The sequence below is a fragment of the Melanotaenia boesemani genome, chromosome 19, assembly GCF_017639745.1.
Source record: "Melanotaenia boesemani isolate fMelBoe1 chromosome 19, fMelBoe1.pri, whole genome shotgun sequence".
Lineage (NCBI taxonomy): Eukaryota > Metazoa > Chordata > Actinopteri > Atheriniformes > Melanotaeniidae > Melanotaenia > Melanotaenia boesemani.
The window spans coordinates 12,984,839-13,009,908 of NC_055700.1; the positions used below are offsets into that span (position 1 = coordinate 12,984,839).

A 25,070-nucleotide genomic window follows, 5' to 3' on the forward strand; every position below is an offset into this window, starting at 1 on the left:
TTCCCCCTGTTCAGAAATCCAGCCCATGCCAGTATTGAAGCGGAAATAAATAAAACGAGCACAAGAAAACAGCTCTGCTAATATCCCACCTCCTTCTGCATAGTCCTTCGATGTGCACTAGAGCATAAGATTAAGATTCATTTAATAATATTTTGAATAATATTCCATGGTTGAAATTCATGCAGGATTTCAATTGTATCTCTGTCTATTTGATTTATTACTAGAATCCCCCACCCCATTGCAAAGGAGGGCCTGCATTCTTCACCACCTTCCCTCCTTTCCTTTCCCCCTCCTTTTCATTCTGTCAAGCTGCTACATAATACTGTGACAACAAAGGTAAAAGATTCATCCTCAAAGAAATAAATGTGATGATTCCCCTCCAGGGAAAATTACCCCGCAAATCTCAGCTATGTAATGCACAGTTGTTGGTAGACACATTCTTGATCCTTACTTACTACTTGAGTTTTGATGACAATGATACAACCTGCTTGCCACTTGTAACTGTCACAATGTAAAGTTATGTACATATAAATTCTCTTTCCAGAATGACTGAGCATTGCCACTTGCCTTAGACCTCTGAATTTCTATCATCATCTCATATCTGTATCACCGTTCACGTTTCTTGTGAGCTGCACTGACAGAAGCCAGTCTCCAAACAAACATAAAAACTTTAATTATGGGTTTCTGGTGAACCAGACAAGTTAAAATGATATTATCACATGTAAATCAGGGAAGCCTCTTACCTTTAGGTCTTTCTTAGAAGAACGCAGTCTCTGGGATGCAACAAATATGGGCATTCAGACCCTGCTGAGCTGCACATTCGTCTACATGTAATAACATTCATCCTACATCTCTCTAAGTAGATGAGATCATGCGATACAGTTTCTGTGTGGGAACACCATGTACAGAATGAAAGGGAATAAGTCAATACTGTGTGGGAAGACAAAATCACTTCACAAAGTCATTCATGCGGGAATTATCATTATTGGATAAAAGTCTCCCCCAGTCTTCACAGCTTGCCAGTGTTTTCTGGTGAGACTGTTACGGAGCACTGCTCTCAGTCAGCTAAGCATGGCTCTATGAAGGATAAAGTGGCAAAAATCCATCAGGAATGTCTAATGGGATTTTGAAAATTGAAGGATGCTACAGTAAAATAATGAAAAAAATGTTTTGTGTAGGACAACTTACTAATGCATTATTAATATACCCTCAGTCATAACTGTACAGGTTTAGATTTTAGTCAAATGAAATGCAGTCAGAATGTAAATACATATTAAAACATTTTAATCATTTATATAATTTTTTATTTCATATCTTCTACTAGAATTCAAATTTGAACCAATAGCCTTTATACAACTATTTATTATTTGAGATAGAACAAATTACTTATACAGAACAATATAGGATGATTATAGATGCACTTTTCACTTTGAATAATTTGAAACTAACAGTTTTCCCTCAGTTCAAGCTGATTTTTATATTTATAGGTTTGGTAATCTGCATATATTGGCTCGACTTTAAAAGACACAAGCAATAAAAAAAAGATCTTTTTGTCTGTCTTTTAAAAATATGTTTTATTTTTTTATGTTAATATGTTTCAGACTCTTGTAAATTTTTCATAATGAGGTTTTGTCATTTCCAAGCAACCGTCAACTCATTCTATAATGGTGTAACTGTTCATAATTTATCTAAGCGTGAAAAAAGAAGCACTGTCTTTAACTGAAAAAAGTGAACAGCTGTAATCATAATGACGTAATGATATTTTTCTGTTTTTCTCTTGTATGCCCTATTTCTTCAGTTTCTCTTGACTCTTCTTTAGGTCCATGCCATCATGTTTCACATTTACCACTGACAGTAAATGGCAAAAAATCTGACGTGAGAGAGAGAGAGAGAGAGAGAGAGAGAGAGAGAGAGAGAGAGAGAGGGAACACTGTGAGGTGTTGTGCATCATGTTCAGACTCGAGGGAACTGTGGTGGAGTGGCACAGTCCGGCCACCTTTTAACCGTTTTCCCAAGTCATTTTGGGGATTTATTTCTCTCTTTATTTTCTCTCCTCTGTCACTAACATTACATGCTAAGGAAAGATTTATTTATTTATTTTTTCTGTTGTGTGAATGAAGTGCATGTAAAGTCTCTGACCTTTTCAAAAAGGAAGTTTTCTGCTACCACCGGAGGTGGTATTTTCCACCTTGGAAACCAAGACAACAGTGGAAAAGCTTATTGCTTTGCTTGATGTCAACATATAGTTCTAGAACACGTTGTGCCTCCATGTATTGCTCAATATAGAGGTCATGGTAATTTCTCATGAGACCAGAACATGTATAAACTGAAAAGTGGCCTTAAGAACTTGAAGAGTAAATGCAAGGGAAGTTGAAGAAAGTAACATGTGTAATCACCTCCAAGGCCATGGAAGTTTTCAATATATATTGTGTTAGCAGGAGGAAAAGTAAACAAAATAATTGGGTTTGAAGAACTTTAAATATTTTGCGTACATTTCAGCATGAATGGTATAGTATTTTCAGTTATTATGCACTTTTATTATGAAATTTCAAAATGTTGTTTATTAAATATTTTTGGGGTTTAAACTTTAAATAACTTTTGTACGGCTATAATTTTATGCAGTATAAATATAATTAAAACAGAAAAGAAATTTTGACTTATATGTTTATATGTAGTACCGATTTCCAAATAGTCAATCTATCATTCGAGTCTAACTCTGGAAATATTAGAAAACATTCAACAGAATCAGATTTGATGTACCAGGTATTGCCTTTTTATTACAGCATCAAAGCAGGCTAAATATTAATCCTTTAAAGCTAAATTTAACATTTAATACTATTTTTTTATTTATTATGTAGCTAATGGTTTTTCTCTCTGGTAGATAGACTTAATGCAAATACTGAATCCACTAAATTATGATGTAATTCAGTTCAATGTTAACCACAAGCTTTAGCTACACAAGTTACAACAGTGTTGAATCATCACCTCTCTGACTTAGACTTTGTAAAAATTACCACTTTAAGCTTCACAAATGTACATGTTGTACACATGTACACAATACTGATTCTGCTTGTTCTCTTATCTGTGTGGGAGAGGGAGCCTTGCTCTTTTACAGTAGAAAGTACTTTGGTTAGGTACACATTTAAAGTGTTCCTGGACCTGTAGGCTGAGACTGCACCTGCACCAATAATTTTTTTCTTTCTTTTTTTTTTTTTTTCTGGAGGGGCAGAGTGGCCTTATCAGCAAATGGCTGGACAGGAAGGTGGTGAAGTAAGAGAGAGAGAGAGGAAAGACAAAAGGCAAAAGGCCATAGGAGCAGTTTTGCCAAGTCTGCTTGTTATAGGAGACTTTGGGCTTGATTTTCTGTAAAGTTCCTTGCAAATATCAATGGTTGCAGATTGTTGGGGTTGCCTTCTTAAGTGGTGTTGGTTATTTGGGCTTGTTTTGCTCCCTTTATAAAGCCTTCCTGATTCTCTCACAGCTATATCCAACAAAGCTTTCCTGGCTGTGGAAAGGTAAAAATGAACGCAACAGTTTGTCCTCTCAGAGTCAGTCCACAGCCCCATTTTCTTGGTTACCTCACCCATCTGAGCCAGTGTTCTAACCAGCATGCCCCAAGAATAAACGACCTGCTGTGCACTAGCTTTGTTTCCAACTTTGTTAGTTTATCCAGCTCAGCTGTTGAAAAGCTGCTGTTTGTAGAATTTTTAGGACATCTCCACGGGAAGCTATCCATTATTAACTGTCTTTGGAGGAATCAGCTGTGTGCTGGGCAGTAGGCGGTATTTGATACGCATCGTAGTGGCGAGAAGTCAGTTCACATTGATTAGAGAGAAACAAAAATAACTCAGTAGTGTCCAAGGAACCATCTTACAGAGCTTTAAAGATAAACAGGTCATGTAAAAGAACCATTTAGTGTCCATTTCCGCGTCAACGCAGCCATCTACCAGGAGATTTTGGAGCACTTTATGCTTCCTCCAGCAGAAAAGCTTTTTGGAGATGCTGACTTTATTTTCCAGCAGGACTTGGTACCTGCCTACACTGCCAAAAGAAACAAAACCTAGTTCAATGACCAAGGGCTTACTGTGCTTGATTGGCCAGCAAACTCTCCTGAACTGAACCCCATAGAAAATCTATGGGCATTATCAAGAGAAAGAGGAGATACATGAGAACAAGCAATTCAGAAGAGTTGAAGGTTGCTATTAAAGCATCCTGGTCTTCCATTACACCCCAGCAGTGCTTACAGGCTGATGCCATGCCCCACTGAGGCAGTAATTCATGCAAAAAGGGCATATATATATATATTAGACCACCGTCTCAGATGGGTGAGGTAACCAAGAAAATGGGGCTGTGGACTGACCCTGAGAGGACAAACTGTTGTGATCATATTTCTTTTTTTTTGGAGGGGTCAACAAGTATATAAACTAACTGGCTAAATAATCAAATAATTAAATACATAAATTATCAATAGATGGATAGCTAAAAAATTGTATTTTGGCCAGCTTAACTTCTGTTTTTCTATTTCTGCATCCTTGAAACCATCTTTGTAAATGCTCAGTGTTGCCCTTAATGACATCTTGTCTTCTTCTTCAAAAACGCAGATGTTTTTAAAACATTACCACCTTACTGATGGACGTAAGACTTTTATATGATTTTTTTTTATTTTTTTTATAAAGTTTGTCATATGCTTTAAGTTAACAGAAACTGGCACCAACTTTGTTAGATATTCATGCTCATCCAAACAGGATTTTTACCACATGCTGACAAATGTCCACATCTGACTGAATAATGCTTCTGAATTGTGCTTTATTTGACTGTTAAGACTGTGAAATGGTTTCAGACCAGGAAATGTGAAAATAAGCTACTGTAGGTGTGATGAGTTGTGTGATTCTCTAACAGTCCTGCTCTTTATTGTTTTCTGATGTCATTTATGAGGTGCCCAACAGGTTGTCGGTGGGTGCTGCCAAGTCAGTTTCTCACTCCATTAATTAGATATGTTCTTTCAACAGAACCAGGTCTCTGTTCTCTCTGTGCTGCCACACTCCTACTTTGAATGACTGTCATGTTCTCTCAGGGTGTCTAAATCTGGGCTCCAGCATCAGGATCACCTAAGTGCGCCCACAGTGACACTTTGTGTGATAGTCGTTTCCTGCCCCTGTCAGAGCTTTAGGGAGCATTCGCTGAATGTCAATACAGCACTGCTCTAATTGAAGTAGACAGCACACCACCAGAAAGGTGTTGTGACATGGCCTAGTCACACTTTTTATCCATTAGGATAAAGAAGCAACCTCATTTGTACTTTGATTTGTACTAAAATATAGATTCCCCCAATCAAAGTTTTTTTTTTATGTTTTAGAATAAATTTTTATGTTAGAATATCAATAGTTTAGTAATTTGTGATAAATATATTTTTTTTCACAAACTGGAATACAGTGGAAAATATATATATATCAGGAGCTTGTCTAAATTATACCTGGTTCATAAGAACTACTTTTTCTTCCACCTGCCATATTCATATGTGAAATAAGCTGCAACAACGAGCCACTCACGCAGTCAATACTCAGTCTGTAGCATGACGTGTGGAGCTGAACTGTAGCAACGCTGTATGATGAGAGTGAGAAAACATAGGGGTGTTATAGCAACACCACAAACCTCCTTGAACATCTGAGAGTCAATCATAACTCAGTATATAATGAAATTATGAAGGGGAAGAGGCCAAGAGGAGAGGGACAGGTGTTGCAAGGATGAGACAGACGTCGCTCTTGGAGTCCTTTGAGATTGCGGTGAGGTACTACTATTCAGGAATTGAGGGAGAAAATATGGAGCTGGGTAGCACTAATGCTGGGTTTTGGGAAAGTAATTTTCATCTGTCAGCTAGGTTTAGATTTTTTTGAGTTAATGTTCAAACAAAAGGAGTTTCCCTCTTTCTTAAAACTTAGCGCTGGATACTTGTTGTGTATGCAATAGTACATGTCCTCATTTTGCACCATCTTGCTGCAGCATGACGCAGCCAAAACATTCAGTACTGATGGTCACTGCTAGGGGCAGTACACAGCACTTGGACTCTGAAATAGTGAAAAGGCCAGTCTGCTGGTCACATTGTATTTCCAGGGCATTTCCGAAAACAAGAGTTTACCAATCTGTTGCCAACTGTTAAGTGTTTGTCACTGTGCAACAGGGGAAAAAAAACATAAAGATTCCAATGTTTGTGAACAAGGTCCGAGAAGCACAAAATCCACCATTGTCTGACTTTGTGTCTATGCTCATGTTCGTCAATAAAGTCAATAACGCAAATCCCTCTTGTGACACATTACCTTGAGTCAATGCGAGCATCCTCACGTTGCCAAACTCACACTAGGAATGTGTGGCAGCCAAGATATGTATAAGGATGTGAAGGATGTGTTGCAAACAGCAAGTATATCCCATATCCATTTTTTTCAGCACAGTTTATTCAAAGAAACATGTACAGTAGTATTTTCACGCCAGCTTTATAACCTGATCTTCCCCACCTCTTTGCACACTGTTTTTTACTCTGCTCAGCAGCCCCTGTAGTATACATACTCCCAATCTCCCACTACTCATTTGCCAGATTGTCTGTGTTGCTTTCCAGTGCTCTCTTCTTTGTCTGCCTGCCTGTTTGATCCTGATGATGTTTTTGACCTTGCCTGTGCTTCTGTCTGTGCCCTGCTTGTTTTCTTACCTCTTTTTTGTAATATGGTTGATATATAATATAGCTAATTATATTTGAAAATTTCCTTATGGGATTAATAAAATATTTTTCTTTCTTTCATTCATTCATTCATTCATTCATTCAGTTAATTTCATACTTTTTTTTAAGAGTAGTCAAATTATCCAACAAAAGCCTATTTTTTATGTTAACAAGGGAAGTTGTGAAATTATTAATTCATTTCATTATTTGGATTTGAATTTTTTTTATTTATTTCTTTTAAGCTAGGTTAGCCACAAAAAGGCCTGTTGTATTGAACTTATTATAATCAGCTATAATAATGATATTAGTGAATGCAAATAAATGAACCACAAAGCATGCACCAGCAGAATCTTCTGTAGAAATGTGATACCACTTTTAATATTTATTCTAAGACATTAAAGCTTTCATTTACTCTTGTTTCCTGTATGAAGGTCACAGACACTGTTGCACTGCCAAATGTAATGTAGCTGACCTCCCACGTGAGTTACTTAAACACCATAAAGCAATAATCACCTCTGTTCCCATCTCCTTTCTATGCAGCTCAATGCCATTTATCTCCTCTTAACTTCCTTTGATAGGTCATTAAACTGGTCTTGGAGCTATGAAGTAAAGCACTGAATCATGTCACATGTTCCATCTGCTGGCATGTCTAATCTGGGCCAGAAGGGCTCAAGTGCATGTGGCCACCACATAACGTTTTATATCATAATTGAAGTTACAGAGCTATGAGATGCATTCAGTGACAATAAATTGATATCTAAGAGAGGAGGAGAGAGGCAGAGATGGTTAAAATGAGGGTGCTGCACCAGACACTGAAATGTCTGATGCATCTGCAGCAAATCTGTAAGTATCTCACGGTTCTCTGTTTGAGTGTTTGCTCCAGTTTTTAGAAATAAACTGGAGGAGTGTTTGCTGAATCAGCACGTACTAGTGAGAGAGGTGAGTGTGGCCCAACCAGATGAGCACTTTTGTTTTTGCTGGGAATTAAAAAAATTCCCAAATGGAGGACCTCTGGGAAGGTGCCACAAAGTAGTAAAGGCATAACTTTATGTTCTATGTCATTACATAAAAAAAGCAAAGGCGGCATTTTTTTGAGCAGTTGTGAAAGTCAAAACAGTTATCATGTAGGTATTTATTCACTTTCCTCGTAACTATGTTCACTTCTTACTGCTCTTTGACAATAACCTACCAAATGTATAAAATGATCTGTCCTTTGAGGGAGTTACCAGGGTATTATCTTTAAAACCTTGGCAGCTTTACAAAGTTGTACATTTAACAGTCCACTGGCAGGGTGGAATGGAACTTTAAAGACTAATCGAGAGTGCTGAATAAAGCATTAAAAATTGCTGCTGTCAAGCCGAGCTTAGGCAGACAGACACATTGCTGACGGTGTGTCAGAAAATTCAAACTAAGTGACCGATCAATTTAAGGGACCCACCTATTTGTGAGGAAAGCTGGAGATGAAGCAGCTATAAAGCACTCCGCTCTATCTTTTATTCATGGTGCTCATTTTTTTTTCAATCAGAAAACTTATTTTTTTCTGAGGTTCTTAAAAAAAGTTTTTTGGTCTATTATTCATGTGTCACGAAAATGCACAATATCTATTAGGTAACTGTAAAAGCACAGAGACTAACATCACCTGTGAAAAAGCCAGATACACTGGCAACATAATCCCCCACACACACAACTAACACAAGTAACAGCATAATCAAACAAGCCTACGGACTGAGGTGCACCTGCATCAGCGCGATGTGTGTCATTAAAAATTACACTTGAACATTGTCTGGCAACAGCTCATAAACCTCACACATGCACACACACACGCACACACCCACACACACACCTACTGGTAGTGGGAGATTGCGATGGCAGACTCTACGACATCAGTTTCCAATTTTGCACTCAGTAAAAATTATACCCAATAGAAGCTAATATTAAAAAAAAAACAATGATCTGACAGTGTGAATAAGCATTTTAAAAAAAATAATAATTTATTTACACTCACTAAAGGAGAGTCTTACAACATTACAGCTTGATATGGTTGAGGTGACTAGGAGACATAGGAAACTAATCTTTTCGTGAAATAAATTTTGCAGGGGCATGTTCAGCAACTTAGTGTTGGAAATGCCCCCGTATGCTTTCCTGCAGTGGAAAATCATCTGCTGCAACTAGCTGTTTGTGCATTGACAGAAGGTGTTAGACTGAAGTAAGCATGCAGTAAATGTGGCTCTCATAAACCTTAACATGTCCACCTGAAAACAAGTGTTCCACAGGGTTTGAAATATTCAGACTATGTTTTCTGAATGCTTGATTGCAAGTATGTGCTTTGGCAGGAAGATGAGGCTGTTGTTGGAGAATTAAGCTTCTGATGGGAAAAGGACAGAATTAACAGGCCCGTACATTTTTAGAGACATTGGTATAGGTATTAGTGCTTTTCTTGTCATATTAACCACGGATTGCTTTACTCTGCATCAACATTCATTAATGCATCTATACTAAATATAGAAGGCCTCTATTCCTCTGGACACTAATAAAACATGGGGACAATTGTTCTATATGATTGTTATCTTGACAAGAGCTATTTTGACATATGGTAAGGAGAAACCAAGAATCTAATCAATGACCTCTTCAATGATAGATGTTCTAATATCCGCTCCTGTGTAATAATCGCCCATCTCACCGAAGGTGGGTTGATGAAAGCTGTCGCTTTAGGTAACTGTTCATCCTGCTTCCCATTATGTGTTCTTGAAACAAATATTAGCAGTATTAGCAGTGTATGTAACAGTTCTGTACATATATATATATATATATATATATATATATATATATATATAGAGAGAGAGAGAGAGAGAGAGAGAGAGAGAGATTTTAAAAAAATCAAAATTAATATAATTAATTACAGGCTTTGTAATTATTTAATCTCAATTAATCACATCTTGTTTGTATACCAATATCTGTCCAAAAAAGTGCTTTTTTTCTTTTTTATTGGATTTTAGTGGACAACTGAATCGAATAATAGACACAGACATTAACATTGTAAGCTCAAGATCTAGTAATGTCTGAAAAAGTGCATTTAATTGCATTATAATTCAAAACAGTTAAAAAAGAAATAGAGAATTTCCCTGGCACCGAATGAACAGATTTAAAATTAAAGTGTCATTCTAAGCACTTTAACTAGCAGCTCCAGCTGTTCTGTAATTAAGAGTCTACAACATGTTACAGAGCTTTTATCTTTTTAAATGTTTTCATTCACACTCTTCATTAATAGGCATTAATATTTGATGGTAAGCCATTGAGGGACCAGCCAGCAGCAACTTTACACCTTTCATTTTCATCTGGTCATGCATGGGCTCAATATAAAGTCAAAGATTTTGCAGCTGTAAATGAATGTTTGCAAATAATTTAACATTGTATTTTTAAATCAAGTTTCTCATCCTGCAAAAAAAATCTGCTTGAAGAATTCAAGTTTGCAAAAGTGCAGAAAAGGATTTGCATGGCTGTAAAAAAAGATTTGTATTTATGAAAATAATAGAAGTTCTTTTACAAACATCCTGTCCAAAGATGTGCAACACAAAACTGCTGCGAGACTCTGGTTGCAAATTTTGTCCCTGTCTATCTGATTGGATGGTGACTGATTAAACTGTCCAATCAGAGAGCAGACAGCTTTCTGTCCTTCCACACTGCTGCAGGTGGAGTAGATGGTAATTATCTTACCAACATTGAAAGCAGTTATCTAGCAGAGAGAAATCTTCTGTTCCTCTGCTGATTGATTTGTACTCTGGAAGAAGCATGAAAAAATGACTTTATTATATTTTTTAGTCATTTTAATTGACTGAGTGAACCAACAACAAGCTAAGAAACAAATGAAAGCTCTAAAAATTCAAATTTGTGGAAAATACTAGTATCATCATCAGATATGTTCTGTAATCCCTTTGAGACATATACTATTTTTTTTTTACATAAGTTTATCTGAACTTATCTGAAATTCAGTGTTTTTATTTATTTTTTCCTCTTCCGCTTTGTTGTTCATGAGATAAACAGCAACCAAGTATCTAGTTGACTTCAAAAGAAATAAAATATACATAAATAAAAACTTTTTTGTAAGAATAAATCCCAGTACAAAGAACTGCTCAAATCATCATAAGAGCTTGTTTAATTGGATTTGGTGTTTTTATGTATCTGTTTTCATATTTTTTCACATATATTTTTTGGTTACTCTACAAAAAATGAGTGCAGTCATTTATCAAACATATAAAACAGATCTTGGACCTTAATTAGAACAAAGTTTTATGGTAAAAAGAAAAAAAAAAAGAAAAAGAGAGAGAGACCATGGAGCCCATTAGTTGTTTGTTTGATCTGATGCAGCTTTTAATGCACTTTAGGTCAAACACTTACTGTAATTGGGCTCATCATTCAGAAACTAAAAGTATAATTATATAGATAAAAAAGTTGTATAAATCTAGTTCTAGTTCAGGACCTGTTAGTAATTAGGAAATTACTTTTTTTTTAAATTTTATATCAATAGACTAATCAAACCATCAACTATTTAAACCTGATTTCACGCTAAAAGTGTCACATAAAATTGATTTGTGAAACCCTCTTGAAGGTATTAAGCAAACTTTTTTGAAGGTATTTAAAACCAAAGCACGAACTTTCCTGACAAACAAGTGCTGTGTTGTACCTAAATGTAACACAGTCACTTTTGTGCATAAACCTAACCAAACTTTAAAACAATGATGAGACTTGATTCAGTTGCAAAGTGAAACGAAGTAGGACATCGATGAAGTGCTTGAGTCAAGGGCCCATCTCCAGTATGAAAGGTAATGAAATCATTCAGCCACCTTGATAACCGTACTTACCTTGTTCATGAAACAGTATTTGGACCCAGTATTGCCTCAACTAAAGCATCATGACATCTTTTCCAGAAAAAATAAATGTTTATCTCAGAGATGGTATTATTGGCAGTATTTTACAGCCTGGAATTTGTGTTTACGTTGGTTGTCTGAACTTACGTTATGTCTGCGGCTTTTTGTCCATATGCATGATAAAACGTGAAGACCTGATTCACAGAAACAGATGAAGATATAAAATCAGTGGTCAAATATTCATCAAACAATTTCTCCTGATAGAAATTTTAAACTTAAGAAATTCTCAATGGCTGTGAAGAAAAAAATTCATTAATTAATCCATCCATCCATCCATCCACCCATCCATCCATCCATCCATTAGTTTTTCTTTTCCTTTGTTGTTCTTCCTGGGGGCAGGATTATTTTTATTTATTTATTTTTTTTCAAGCTCTCAGAGCAACAGCGATGTCTGTAATGTCTGTCCATGGAAATGCCTTTTTGATGTGTGTCTCAGTGGGTATTGAGTGGGTACTGGAGCAAACATCATCAACATCCACACAAATATTTTGCTACATCATTTTTACATTCTAACACTATAAAATAAATCTTTAACTGCACCCAAACACAACTAAGGCAGAATCACAAGCATTTTATCCACTGGTGGTTTTTGTTAGTATGCAGATTTATTTTCTGACATACAATCAAAAAAGCTGCATATAAAGAAATCGTTTGATGGTCACATTCTGTGCCAAACAAAGTCATTTTTTGTAGTAATGTCAAGCTAAATGAAATGACACAGTATGATATCTAGAAATTATTTTTATTTGTTTACCTATTATAAATCTGTATGCAAATTTACCCTGGGAAATAAGAGTGCAAATGACCTCCCAGTTACCTCTTACACTGGGATGTAAGAGAGAGTAACTTGTTTCATTTAGTCATGTTTAATTTATTGGCATACCTTTTATAAATTTGTACTATTATTCTGTATTTTTCAAAAATCTGGGTAGCTTGATATAATCACAACGTAGAGCTGCTTTATGAATTGTTAAAACACCACACTCTCTTCCATTCTTTTATTCATGAGCCAGACCTCTGTGTGAACCACCAACACTGTAGCTTCTCACAAATACATTTGTTAAGACACAGCCTCTATAATTAAGTTGCTGTCACTGTAATTAATACTGTTTTATTTGAATGTCCTGAATAACAGTGTATCAGTGTGAGCAGTTGTTTTTCTTGTAATTCATCAGGGAATTTGCACGTTGGAAGGTGAGGAACACTGCAATTGAGAGAAGGGACCTCATCCGGAACCCTGTGCCACTCATGCCTGAGTTCCAGCGCAGCGTACGTTTGCTGGGCCGCAGACCCACAACTCAGCAGTTCATCGACACTATTATTAAGAAATATGGGACCCACATCCTCATCTCAGCCACACTGGGAGGTAAGAGAGGCTAACTTGTTTCATTTATTCATGCTTGATTGATAATTTTTTCACACAATTTAAATTCTGTTTACACATGGTTTGTCCTTTGCTTACATGCTTAATGTTAATGAAATATTTTGCAAGCATAGCTGGGCAGTCTTCTTTCAGAAACAAATTTATGTAGAGACTTGTATCTGTGGAAATGTATCACTTAAGAAGTAACTTAACTTCAAATTAAATATTAGTACCAGGTTATAGGCCTACTATAATATGTCACTTTCAAAGGGTTAATGAAAAAAACAGCAAAAATAAATGTATTTGTAAAATTAAATGCACTACAGAACGTAGAATTTCCAGCCAGCAGGATCCAGTCATGTTATCTCAACAACAAAGAAATGAGTGAATAACTCAAACCTCCAATTGCCACCATAGGTGGTGCTTATTTTATTTTAACCACACCCCTACCAACAACCCCTAAGGAAAGAAATGCAAAAAAAAAAAAGAAGCCTTTAATGGATGTTTTATCTTTAGGGAGTTCTTTATAAATAAATAAATGAATAAATAAATAAAGAAATATAAACAGTTGAGCACCCTTGTTGGCCAAGTTTAAATGGCTTCCTCCTTGTATTGTTTATCTTATCTCAAGCTCTGAGAGATGCATGAAGGCAACTAATCATGATTTCTCAGCTAACTGCATTTAAAAGATATAATTAGTAAGATAATGCACTCTGTTCCTCAAATTTGTGAGTATAATTGTATGCATGATTGCCAAGTAGGCTAGTAACTTCAGTGGTGTATAATGCTGAGACTTGTAATCTCATAATTAATGCCTTTCAGAAAAATTCATGATACATGTAATGATTTTCTCTGAGTAATGTCTCAGTATGTGTTACACTTGGCTCGTGGAACTCCACATTTGCTAAAGATCACTTTTAGGCAAGATACTTCAATATCTATGCATAAAAAGTTATTTTATGAGAACAAATACGACCAATTTAAAACAAACAAACACAAAGCCATGTTTACATTTGTAGCAGAGATTTTTCTTCTTCTTTTTGGTGAGTGAAATAAAAGGTCTAGAACAGCAGGTTAGACAGTGTGTGTAGCGGCCAATATCCTTTTGTGCCCTTGTAAACATGTAAAAAATTTTTCAATCTCTTAATTTCTCAATATCCCTCCAGGCTGTATCAAAGAAAAAAGATCTGCAATGCCAAGCAACGTCTTTTGTTTCTAAACGGATTAACATGCTGTTGCCTTGAAAATTTTCTGATTAGTTGACCTCTGTGGTGATTTATATTCAAAGATTGTTATTAGAGCTTAATGTTCCTTCAAAAAAGAGAATAGACAGCCACTACTCACTTTTACTTTGTACCACAAAGAAGTGTTTTGACAGAACCCTTGCTCTGACAAATCCTTGAAGTTGGGAGGTATTAAATGCCACTTTGACTGCAAATACAAACTGAGTTTCTTATTTCTTTTTCTTTATTTCATTTTTTCAATTCTGGAGCAAAACTTTTTATGCCTAAATATGACAAAACAGCAAGTAAAACTAGGAAAAATGGTGAAAACTTTAACTCTACAGTCTGATCTTAGCCTAGACTAAGATCAAGGAAAAAGGAAAGTCTTTCTTTCTTTGTTTCTTTTTTTCTTTCTTACTTACTTTAAAATCTTGAGCTGAAACACCACGTGGGCGTAATGCAAAATTAAGAATGCCAAATAAGAAATCTGAGGTCTTAGATGCACCATGTGGTTTAAATTGGAGAATTTTAAAAACAGGGACTGAAATTATCACAGTGTCTTTTTCAACCACAGCATCCTTTTTATTCTTCTTGTATTGCACCACCTTCTGTGTTTCCTGTCTCTATTTACATTTAACCTCTGGCTCATCCTCTCTGGCTGAGTTGTTGCTATGTTTTCTTTAACCTTGAAGCCTTTTGTTTCAAGTTATGAGTCAGCACACTTTTATCTCAATCTCACAATTGGCCATTAAGGAAAACAGCTATATGAACCAAAACAATGTGCAAGCCAGACTAGTGATAAAGTAAGAAGAAGAAGCAAATTCTACCTTTAGCCACCTATACTTTGTGGTCTTATGAGTCATTATACACTTGAGAGGAAAGAAATGAATTCTCCCTCTCCGAAGAAACCTAAAGTTGAGTGGTTAAGTGTGAAGAACTCGATTAGAAGACCCTTCCTCTGAACTAAGAAAAATGGTTGCCTTTCTTTCTTTCTTTCTTTCTTTCTTTCTTTCTTTCTTTCTTTCTTTCTTTTAAACAATTCTGAACACTTTAAAATCAATAAACTAATAAATAGTACATTTTATTGCTAACTATCTTATTGATTGATTAACTTAGTGATTGGGGTCATCGATTAACAGAGCAAATGGTTGATTTATGATGAAAAGGGCTGTTAATTGCAGTTCTACATATACTTAACTACAATATATAACTATTATCTAACTTGCTACGCTTAAATGTTTTGGGAAAGCTTTCATGTATGGGATCCATGATTGTCTAATGTCTGTTAATGTTTACTGTATTGTATTGTTTTGTTTTGTATGTGCTGTATTGTTTTACAGGCTCCCTCAGTAAGCTTTAAATAGCTTCCATGGAAGACCTGAGTCACACAGTTATACAACTCTCCTTCAGTTTAAATGACAACTTTTGTATGTCAATATGTTCTCTTTTTGAATAAACTAAACTAAATCTAATGTTTAATTTTAATTTAATGAACGTATTGCATAATATCTTGGGGAATTATGTAACATAATTAGAACTGTATTTTGTTTTAGTTATTAACTTGCCAACAACAACAAACCATTAACATCACCCGTTCATGTCAGAAAATACTGCAAATACCCCAATTTACACCTCAGCTACACTTTTCTGCCATTAGGAATGTTTCCTCTGTAAACAAGCTGGCTCTAAGTGCCATTTTTTTCTAATGAACAAGAAGAACCAAATTAAGGACAGTCAAATCTTCAGAAGGGGTAGGATTTCATTTTAATGGACACAAGATGCGGTCAATCATATGCAAGGAAAGACTAGGCTCATACCGTCATCTTAAAGAGTGAAGGGAAACTGACTATCCGAATACAAGTAGTATTGAGGTACAAACCAGGTACAGGGAGTGACAGAGACAGACTAAATGAATTTAAACACAAATGCATTTGGGAAAAAAGTGGAGAAATAAGTTAATCTAAGGTATGAGAATGTTAAGACTTTGATCTGTATTTATTGTATTTGTTTGTTGAGATTTTTACCTTGTTGTTCATTTAAATGTTTGATTAAAATATCAAACAGTCACTGTCATTTTTGTTTATTAATGAATACACAAACTTAAAATGTGCTTAGGGACATACAAACCATATATAATTGTTAAATTAGAAGCTCTGAGTGATAGTTAATGAAGAGCCATTTGACAGCCGAAACAGCTGACTCTTCTAAATACTCCAAGCCACAAGGGCTGAATATTTGAAAAGTGCCAAACTACCCATGTTAATACAATAGCCCAGAGGGGACAAACCAAAAATAAGCTCTTGAGAGGGTTTTTCCACTATATGATAATTTCAGTGAGGAGACGTCAGTTAGCATGGTTTGCTATGTTAGGTGTGACGGCTTCCCCGGTGGTACAGTATATGACCTTCAGAAACCAGGGTGACATACTAAAGCAGCTAAATCTCATTCTAAAACATTCGAAACCAAAAGCAAGAAGGAAGACCGAGCATTGCTGTCTGGTCAGATTATTATTACACAATCATATATTTAGGAAATTTGATTTACTGTTTATAATAAGGTTTATACACTGCCTGGCATGAAAGAAAAAAAAATACCTCCTGGATTTACCTTAGTAAATTGTTAAGAGCCATTGATTGAAAAATTACTGCATGGGCGATTACCTTTCAGCTGCACCAAGTTATTTAAGCCATACAACCATGTCAAAAGACACATCTCATGGTCCTGTGAAATATGTTAGTCTCTTTAAGAAGGGTCAAGTTTAAGTTTAAGGTCATGTTTGAGTTTAAACTGACACCTAAACCATTGGTGAGCTCAAATCAAAGAAAAACAACAAAAGAACTCGGGCTGTGTTTAATAGTGAAAGTAAGTACATTTCCACACACAAAAGGCAAAAGGAACTCAAGGGATAGGAAGTGAACGGCTGTGTAGCTATAAGAAAACCATTAATCAGTGAGCTAACCAGAGAAGAAAGATTGCATAACGATTGGATTCTGGAGCAATGGAAGAATTTCATGTGGTCTGATGAGTCTAGCTTTATCCTGTTCCAGAGTGATGGGTGCATCAGGGTGACAAGAGAGACAGATAAAGTGATGCAGCAGTCATGCCTAGTGCTTACTGTACAAATATTCAAAGATGACAATGCAAGGATTCATTGGGCTCAAATTGTGAAGGAGTGGTTCAGGGTGCATGAGTCATCATTTTCACACATGAGTTGTGTCCCAATTCATGGTTTGCACACTTCGAAGTGCAGATTCGTCGGCTACATACGTCATCGTGGGGCGCCAAGCACTGTCCCATTCTGAAGAAGCCTCTGAATCCACCCTGCAAATACACACTTCATTTGGCCTCAAACAAAGGCTGCTGGTGATGCATGCTTCATGGCCTCGTTTCTCCTAGATTTCATTGCGAACAAGACAGTGGCGAATGAGCAACCAAGCTCAGAAGTAATAACCACATTTGAGTAGAAACGTGACAAAACCAAGTACATTTAAAACATGTTTGTTAAAACTGGCATTAAAATTCTGTAATATTTGAAATTTGTTAATTTTTAAAAGGTTAATGAAGTGTCTACTGACTGGAAAACAACAGAGCTTCAGTTTTTTGTTTTTTTTTCTTTACATTGTTACTTGATCGATGTTAATGTTCGCTAAAATGTTCTATGATATACAAACAGTAATTTCAAAGGTTTGAGCGATTCAACATCTTAAGTTGCGGCTATGGGAAATTCTCATTGGCTAGGTAGGCTATCCAATTTTACAAACCTTAAGCGGACTTCCAAGTGTGGAGACTACTCCGTAGCCCATGTAGACCCTGAATTGGGACACAGCTATGGATTAGCCACTACAGATTCCAAGGGGCCTGAACCCCATTTCTCCATATGCTGGAGAAGGCTTTACCTAGTGGTAGGACTCTCCCTTCATCAATACAAAGCAATACAAAAAAAAAAAAAAAAAACACTGGAGGGAAATAAAACAAGTTGAAATTGACGAAATTCATCTTGTTTCAGACTATTATATGATCAACATTCTTTTTTATTATTATTATTGTGTGCTAAAATACCTACATGAAAAATCATACTTTCTGCTTAGGGTAAGGGGCATTGATAATCAAAAATGTGAGCTTGGTTAAAAATATGTTCTTCCCTATATGAAATATGTTGTTCCCTTGATAAATACTCAAGGATAGAGGTCACGTTTTGCAGACTTTAGTCTTGTCACTCATTTTGTTTGACTGAGAACTGTGTGAACTGTGTATCGGTGAGGCTTCACTATTCCTTTGTTGCTGCCACTCAAAGATCCTTGTTTGACCCAGAAACCGTTGCAGTCAACCATCATGACACTATTCCAATTCTCTTACATAAGACACCAGAGAGATGTTTTATATCCATCACTGAAAGTACTTCACCCTTTCAGAAATTTGTGATGGTTTGCAGCAATCGATTTGTCTCATCCAAAACTGCATTACCACATAACCATTTTATTTATTTATCTTCTTTTTATTTTATTATAAAAGAATAGAGCCAGCGCTAGACTATTAAAGCATAATCCATATTTATTTCACCTTGATGTAATTTCCAATAGTGTGACTAACTGTTCAAAGTACTAACTGCACCATTGACCTATAGTGATTCATGGGTTAAAAAAAGAGATAAAGCATTATCATGCTAAACATTTTACACACTGTTTTGTGTGATTTATTGATTGTAAAATTAAAATGCAAAAGCCTGGGGCAACAGCTTTACTCTCTAACATGTTATTATCCTATTTTAAAAGCACTTTAAAAATGAGTAATATCACTTGTGCTTTCACACAACATGGCATGATCCAATCTGATTCATATGCAAACTAAGTCACAATAAAAATGATAATTAAAAAGTAAAGCTCTTTGAAAGGAGGGCAAATATAACAAGCTTTTAAAAGAGACAGATTATCACTTACTTTCTTTAAATGCTGACTGTGTCATCTAAAGAAATCAGCTCTTGTTAGCAATTTCACCACTTGAACATTTAAACTTTTTACCACTTAAAGTTAGATTTCTGGTAAGATTGTTCTAAACAAGCCATAAAGCAATGAATTTTTCAAATTTATCTTTGTTTGTGGACGCTGCATGTGATATATATATATATATATATATATATATATATATATATATATATATATATATATATATTCTTAGACCTAAGAATGAAAGAAATCACTAATTGGAGTTGGTTCAGGCCATTTCTAGATTCAAATTTGCCTACAGCCAATGAGAACAATGCAGTATGTATACTGACAGAGTCTGAATATTTCTGTGTCCAGACATTAAAAGTGGTGAAGGAGTCACTGGACATCCAGGATTGTATATAAATTCTGGGAGAGGTTTTTGCTTTTGGAAGTGTGAAGGACAGATTTGCATTTTGCTAAAGCTGTAAGAAATATATTTTTCCACATCTGTCACCTTCTCTCCCTCCATTTTCCACTTGAAGTGAAAGAGCTGCTGTTCTGCCTTGAATTCCCTTAGTGAGTGTTTACAGAAATCTGTGGGATTGGAGATAAGTGAGAAAATAGAGATCATCCTTAAAGTTTGAAAGAGAAAAAAACTTATAGGGTTTACTAAACAGTGTAATTTCTGTAAAGATATTTTTCATATTGTAGTGCTAAACAGGGCTACAATTAGACCCCCATTCCAAGCACTTATACTAAATAACATCTACAGTTATGGAAATTGAAAATTATGAACCAATGCCAAATGATGGTATAATCGTTATACTACACAGCATTATTTGTCAAAATTTTACCAGGACTGGAACATATTAAACACTTTAGTAGATGTATTGTTTTTTCATTATGTAATTTTCAAGAGAAATAATGTATTCCTATGAGCTCTAACCAATTTTTCAGCTTCAATTTCTACCTGAAAACTAGATGATAATAGCTCTGAAGACTCTTTTCACACATCATAACAACAAGAAGACAAGAATGCAAATTGGTTCTATCATTTAGCTATTTTGTTTTGATACAATTTCAGAGTTGCTCTATTGTTAACTATATGTGTAATTCTCTAAAGCCAGTAATTATAATTTCATATAATTCTTAAATGCACAAGTAGATAAAGTGAGATACCAACATAAGGAGATTTGGGTAATACATACTGTCATATATTGATTTGAAACAATGAAAAAAAAAAAAAAGTTTATTATTCTTCTAGGAAGAATTAACCATGTTTTCTTGAGTTTTCATAAAACCACTCCTAAGCATTCTTAGTAGTTTATGTTTTGTGTCTTTGGGTTGTCTGCTTGAGAATTATGGCCCAATAGTTTAGCCTTTAGCTGATCAGAGCAGATGATTTTTGCTTCTGAAGGTCATTTGGGTTTTTTAGGTAAGTTAGCAATATTTTCTGATTTTTGCTGCTTCCCTTTGGTCATTCTACCATAAACGCCTGATTGGTGGAGTGCTGGCCTAATCACTGTCTTTTCTGAAAAAATTCTCATATATATATATATATATATGTGTGTGTGTGTGTGTATAAAGTTAACGTAAATTCCTTTAAACGGCAATGTTTTTTTTTGACATGTAATTAATGCAATCACAGTCTCTGTAGCTTTAGGAAGTGATGCAGAAAAAGCATAGTGGAATGTATTTTTTACATAAAAAAGATGGCTTTCTGGATAAGACTAAGACTAAGTTAAGATACAGATTTCAAACAAAAAAATTTCATTTAATCTCTTTATCAGGAAAAAAAAAACACATTGTTTCCCTAAAAATATATTATAACATATTAAAAAAAAACATTTGAAGCTGTGTTTCAAAATTGTAGCAACAAGGATGAAGAACTTCTTATGGATATAGGGTGGACTGTACAGAAAGCTGGATCAAAAACACGTTTTACTGGAACAGTCTTTTTTATTCAAAACCAAAGAGGAGTAAGTATTGATATGTATTAGCTTGAGGCTAGACTTCATGTGAACCAAGGCCTGTGCCGCACGCTGTGATGTAAGACTGTAAAAATGGTCAAGATTACGTTGACCACATTATACGTTCAAGTTTTGTTTTGAGCTCAAGGGTGTTTTTTTTTTGTTGTTTTTTGTTTTTTTTTTTTTTGTTTTTTTTGTTTGTTTTATTTTTTTATTGGCCCCTGCCAACAGTGAATGTACAGGGAATAACTGGAGATTGAAGTGTGATCCTCAAAACAACAACACAACTTGAATAAACCTTGCATAAACCATGACCAATGCAAGTATATTTGAGTATTAATATTTCATTCTCCAAGCATCTTTACTACTTATGTTCTTGAAGTAATAATTATTATAATCCAGTTAGAAGGGTGCTTTTATGGTGTATGGTTTAGCCTCAGTAAATATTCTCACTTTCCATATTTGATCATGGTTAAGGCTGCTCTTCACTGTGGCTTGTTGCAAATAGTTCTTTGCTGAGTGTTTTTTTTTTGTACAATAAATTCTCTTCTCCAAATATTTTGGGAGACAAAAAAATGAAATAGATGCATTAGATAATAAACCACTGGTGCATCTAGTCAAGTTAATGCCATCTGCATGTGTATTACTTACAGAGAGGTGCACACAAATGATTTTTTAAAGCTATGCAGGTAACCAGCAGCAGTAACCCCAATTTTTTTTGTTCAAAAGACTTCCTTTATGCCATACAAAGTTAAATTAGAGATAAAAATGGAGATCAAAGGCTTAATATAGGAGCATTATTTGTATGCAGCTGTGTAAGTCAAGTGTGTATAAGCAACTTTGCTAACCCCTGAGGGAGCGAAAGCATGGCTGCATCAGAGAATGGGCCCTTGTCTCCTCACTGGTTATACTCTAACCAGGCATGAGACATCGGCTCTGACTCTTACCCGCCCCTAGTCATGGTCACCAGCAGTTAAATGACCAATTCCAATGCATCACTTGGAACCAAATAACCATTCATGGCACTGAAAACCTCTATGGAATGCTCTTGAAATAGATCCAAGCATGAAGTGTGTCTTAATTGTAATGTGATGACAAGGTTGTGTAAACTTGTCCTAATTGCTGTTTGCTTGTTAAGCCTGTTTTTGTTGGTTGGTGAGAAAGATGGAGGAATATTATGTATATTCAATGTACTACTTAACTTTTCATAGTATGTCAACAAACAAGCATATGGCATGCTAGTTAAGATGTTGCTGTTATGTGGCGTTCTGTAAATATTTGACTCATTTGCTAATTGTGATCACATTCTTACAGACTCTTACTGAAATGTCTGTGGCTCTCTTTAATCCAAGCCTTCCTCTATTACCTGTAGACATTTAAACTTGATGTAAAGTATAAAAATAAATAAATATAGTGACGTAGAGGATGTTAAGGGGTTTAATTTCTGACCGCTCACTTTTTAATTCTGTGCACAGGTTTTCATTTATGGATAGATATTAGAAATAGGCAGATTTTTTTTTCTGTGTGCACCTGTAAAGTCTTTTTTTATATTCACAGTAGTTATGTGACCTCATTTTACTGGCTGTGATCTTAAATTCACATCATATTAGAGGTGAGAACCCAATGTTCCCCTGAGCAAATAAGTGAGGATTTCAAGCTGACCTAAACAGCCATGGTGGTGGAGTCTACCTCCAGCATAATGACACATTCAAACTGTTTGGTTAAATTTCGCTTGAGTTATATGGCAGCAAGATATGCCTATTGTTTTCAAAATGGTTAGGTCAATCGACAACTTTTTTTTTTTTGTCTGTGTGTGTGTGTTTATGGTGTAAAGGCATATAGAAATCCAGAAATCTATTTTTTATTTGAAAAAGAATAGACAACTAGAAAAGAAAGAAATCATTTAGCACCTCCCCAGGCAGTGTTAGTATCACAACAAGGGGATAGTAATTAGATGTATCCATGCACATGGGTCATTTTAGGCATCTAGATGAAAGGGAGTCAATAACTATGATGATTCAGGGACATATCAAACAATGCCACACTGCAGACAAACAGCCACAGTTTTCCTGAGATAGCCGGATAAGCTCCATGTTGCTATAACACCACCTACAGCAGAGCCTGTACCTCAGTTTTTCTAATTTTCTTTTCCATAATTAAATATCTGCTATCTGTAATGCAACTTTCTACTTGTGTTTCTGCACTCTATTTGTCTTCTCCCTCATAGGGCAATTGGAAAAAAACTCGGATTTCATTCAGTATATTTGTTCTCTGCAGGATAATATTCCTGTGGTACTGTGGGAAAAATTCTATATGACTAGACCTCTCTTGGAAATAATGCCATCTCAATAGGGGTAAATCCAGGGACATGTCTGGGGATGGTGCCAGCTGGGGATAAAACAGCTAATATGGAGACTGTTCCTGGAAAACTGGGGCATCCTGTTTCTCGAACTAAAACTGACTTCCTTGGCATTTAGACCTTCGACTTATCTATTATGTTAGATAAATCAGAGCTGTATTGGCAGGAGAGATAAGCTTGAATTGGACATATTTAAAAAGTTACAATATCTGCAGTGCTCTCACAATATTTATATAATGCACTTTGACATTAGATTATTTATTTAATCTAATAACCTGCTTATTATTCTTTTAAAGGTATGCACGGACATTCGTAATAATGTTGCTATTTCTTTTTTTTTTTTTCTTCCTTTTGCTCATTTTGTACCTGTAGGTGAGGAGGCGCTGACTATGTACCTGGCCAAAAACAAGCTAGACAGGAAGCTTGCCAACGCTACTCAAAATGTGGAAGCCCTTCATCAGCTGGCCTCATCCTACTTCATCGACCGTGATGGCACGATGAGGAAGCTGCATGAGATCCAGATTTCCACCAATGCCATCAAGGTTAGTGTATTTAACACATTTGCGTACAAACACATATTTGTTTGCACCTATTAATAATGTTGTGCAATAACATCTTGATGTGAAACCTGAAAAATTGGATTTTATGTGATATGCATTAGTATGTGCATTAGATAAAGAGTGGAGGTTACATAAAAATCAGACATAATTTTAAAATATACATCACCATCATTTAGCATTTGATGGTCTTAATATTATAGTTAATTAAGTAAATATTTTTCTATAATTTTTTAATGTAAATAGATACAGCAAACACTAGAGACTGAGCACCATTTAAAAACCTTACTACCCTAAATTACAGTAAAGTTACTGGAAACTTAAAGAACATTGTAAAGAACAAAGACAGAAATAATGATGTTTTCTGTCAGGCTTTGTTTACGTGTGGCTTGTCTGCATAAGAATTTTTGTGGTTGTGCCATGTGTACCTTTATTAATGAAAGGAGGCATTTATTAGAAAATGAGCTGTCAGTAAACTGGAAAATGGCTTACAGTCCTTCACATAAAATATGTCTTCTATCAGTCCTATTTACACCCTATTTTCACCTCCACCAGTGACAGATGGTGTGATACAGATAAATTAAACCAGAAAACATAAACACAGATAAAGTGCATTTTAATGAAAACAATGCATGTTAAGATTTCCCAGATATGGTTGAATCATTACAGATTATAAATAGTTTTAATATATATTTCTATAGCAATATGAATATGTTATGAGAGGTATATGTAAATTAAGTTGGAGATGGGAGTTGAGATTGTAAATAGTAGCAAATGATTAAAAGTATCTTTACAAGATATTGTTAACAGGTGGCTATAGTAAAAAAAAAAGCAAAAAACTATATATATATATATATATATATATATATATATATATATATATATATATATATATAATGACTGATATATTCATGGAGACTAAATGGATACTGCTGATAAATCAAAATCTGGGGCTGTAAAATCTAGCAAAATCAAATAGGTCAGAGTTTGGGACAATGCCTCCCTTGTGACCATGTTTCAGTAATTAACCCAAGCCATT

At 35.3% G+C, this 25,070-nt stretch overlaps 1 protein-coding gene across 1 annotated transcript in view; it reads left to right on the plus strand.

Annotated features, from left to right (window-relative positions):
• brinp1 (bone morphogenetic protein/retinoic acid inducible neural-specific 1) overlaps positions 1–25,070 on the plus strand; it is a 108,737-nt gene that overhangs the window by 37,262 nt on the left and 46,405 nt on the right. The window contains exons 3-4 of the mRNA XM_041970596.1: positions 12,810–13,000; positions 23,847–24,016. Of these exons, the coding sequence (XP_041826530.1) occupies positions 12,810–13,000; positions 23,847–24,016 (361 nt within the window). The remainder of the gene's footprint in view (positions 1–12,809; positions 13,001–23,846; positions 24,017–25,070) is intronic.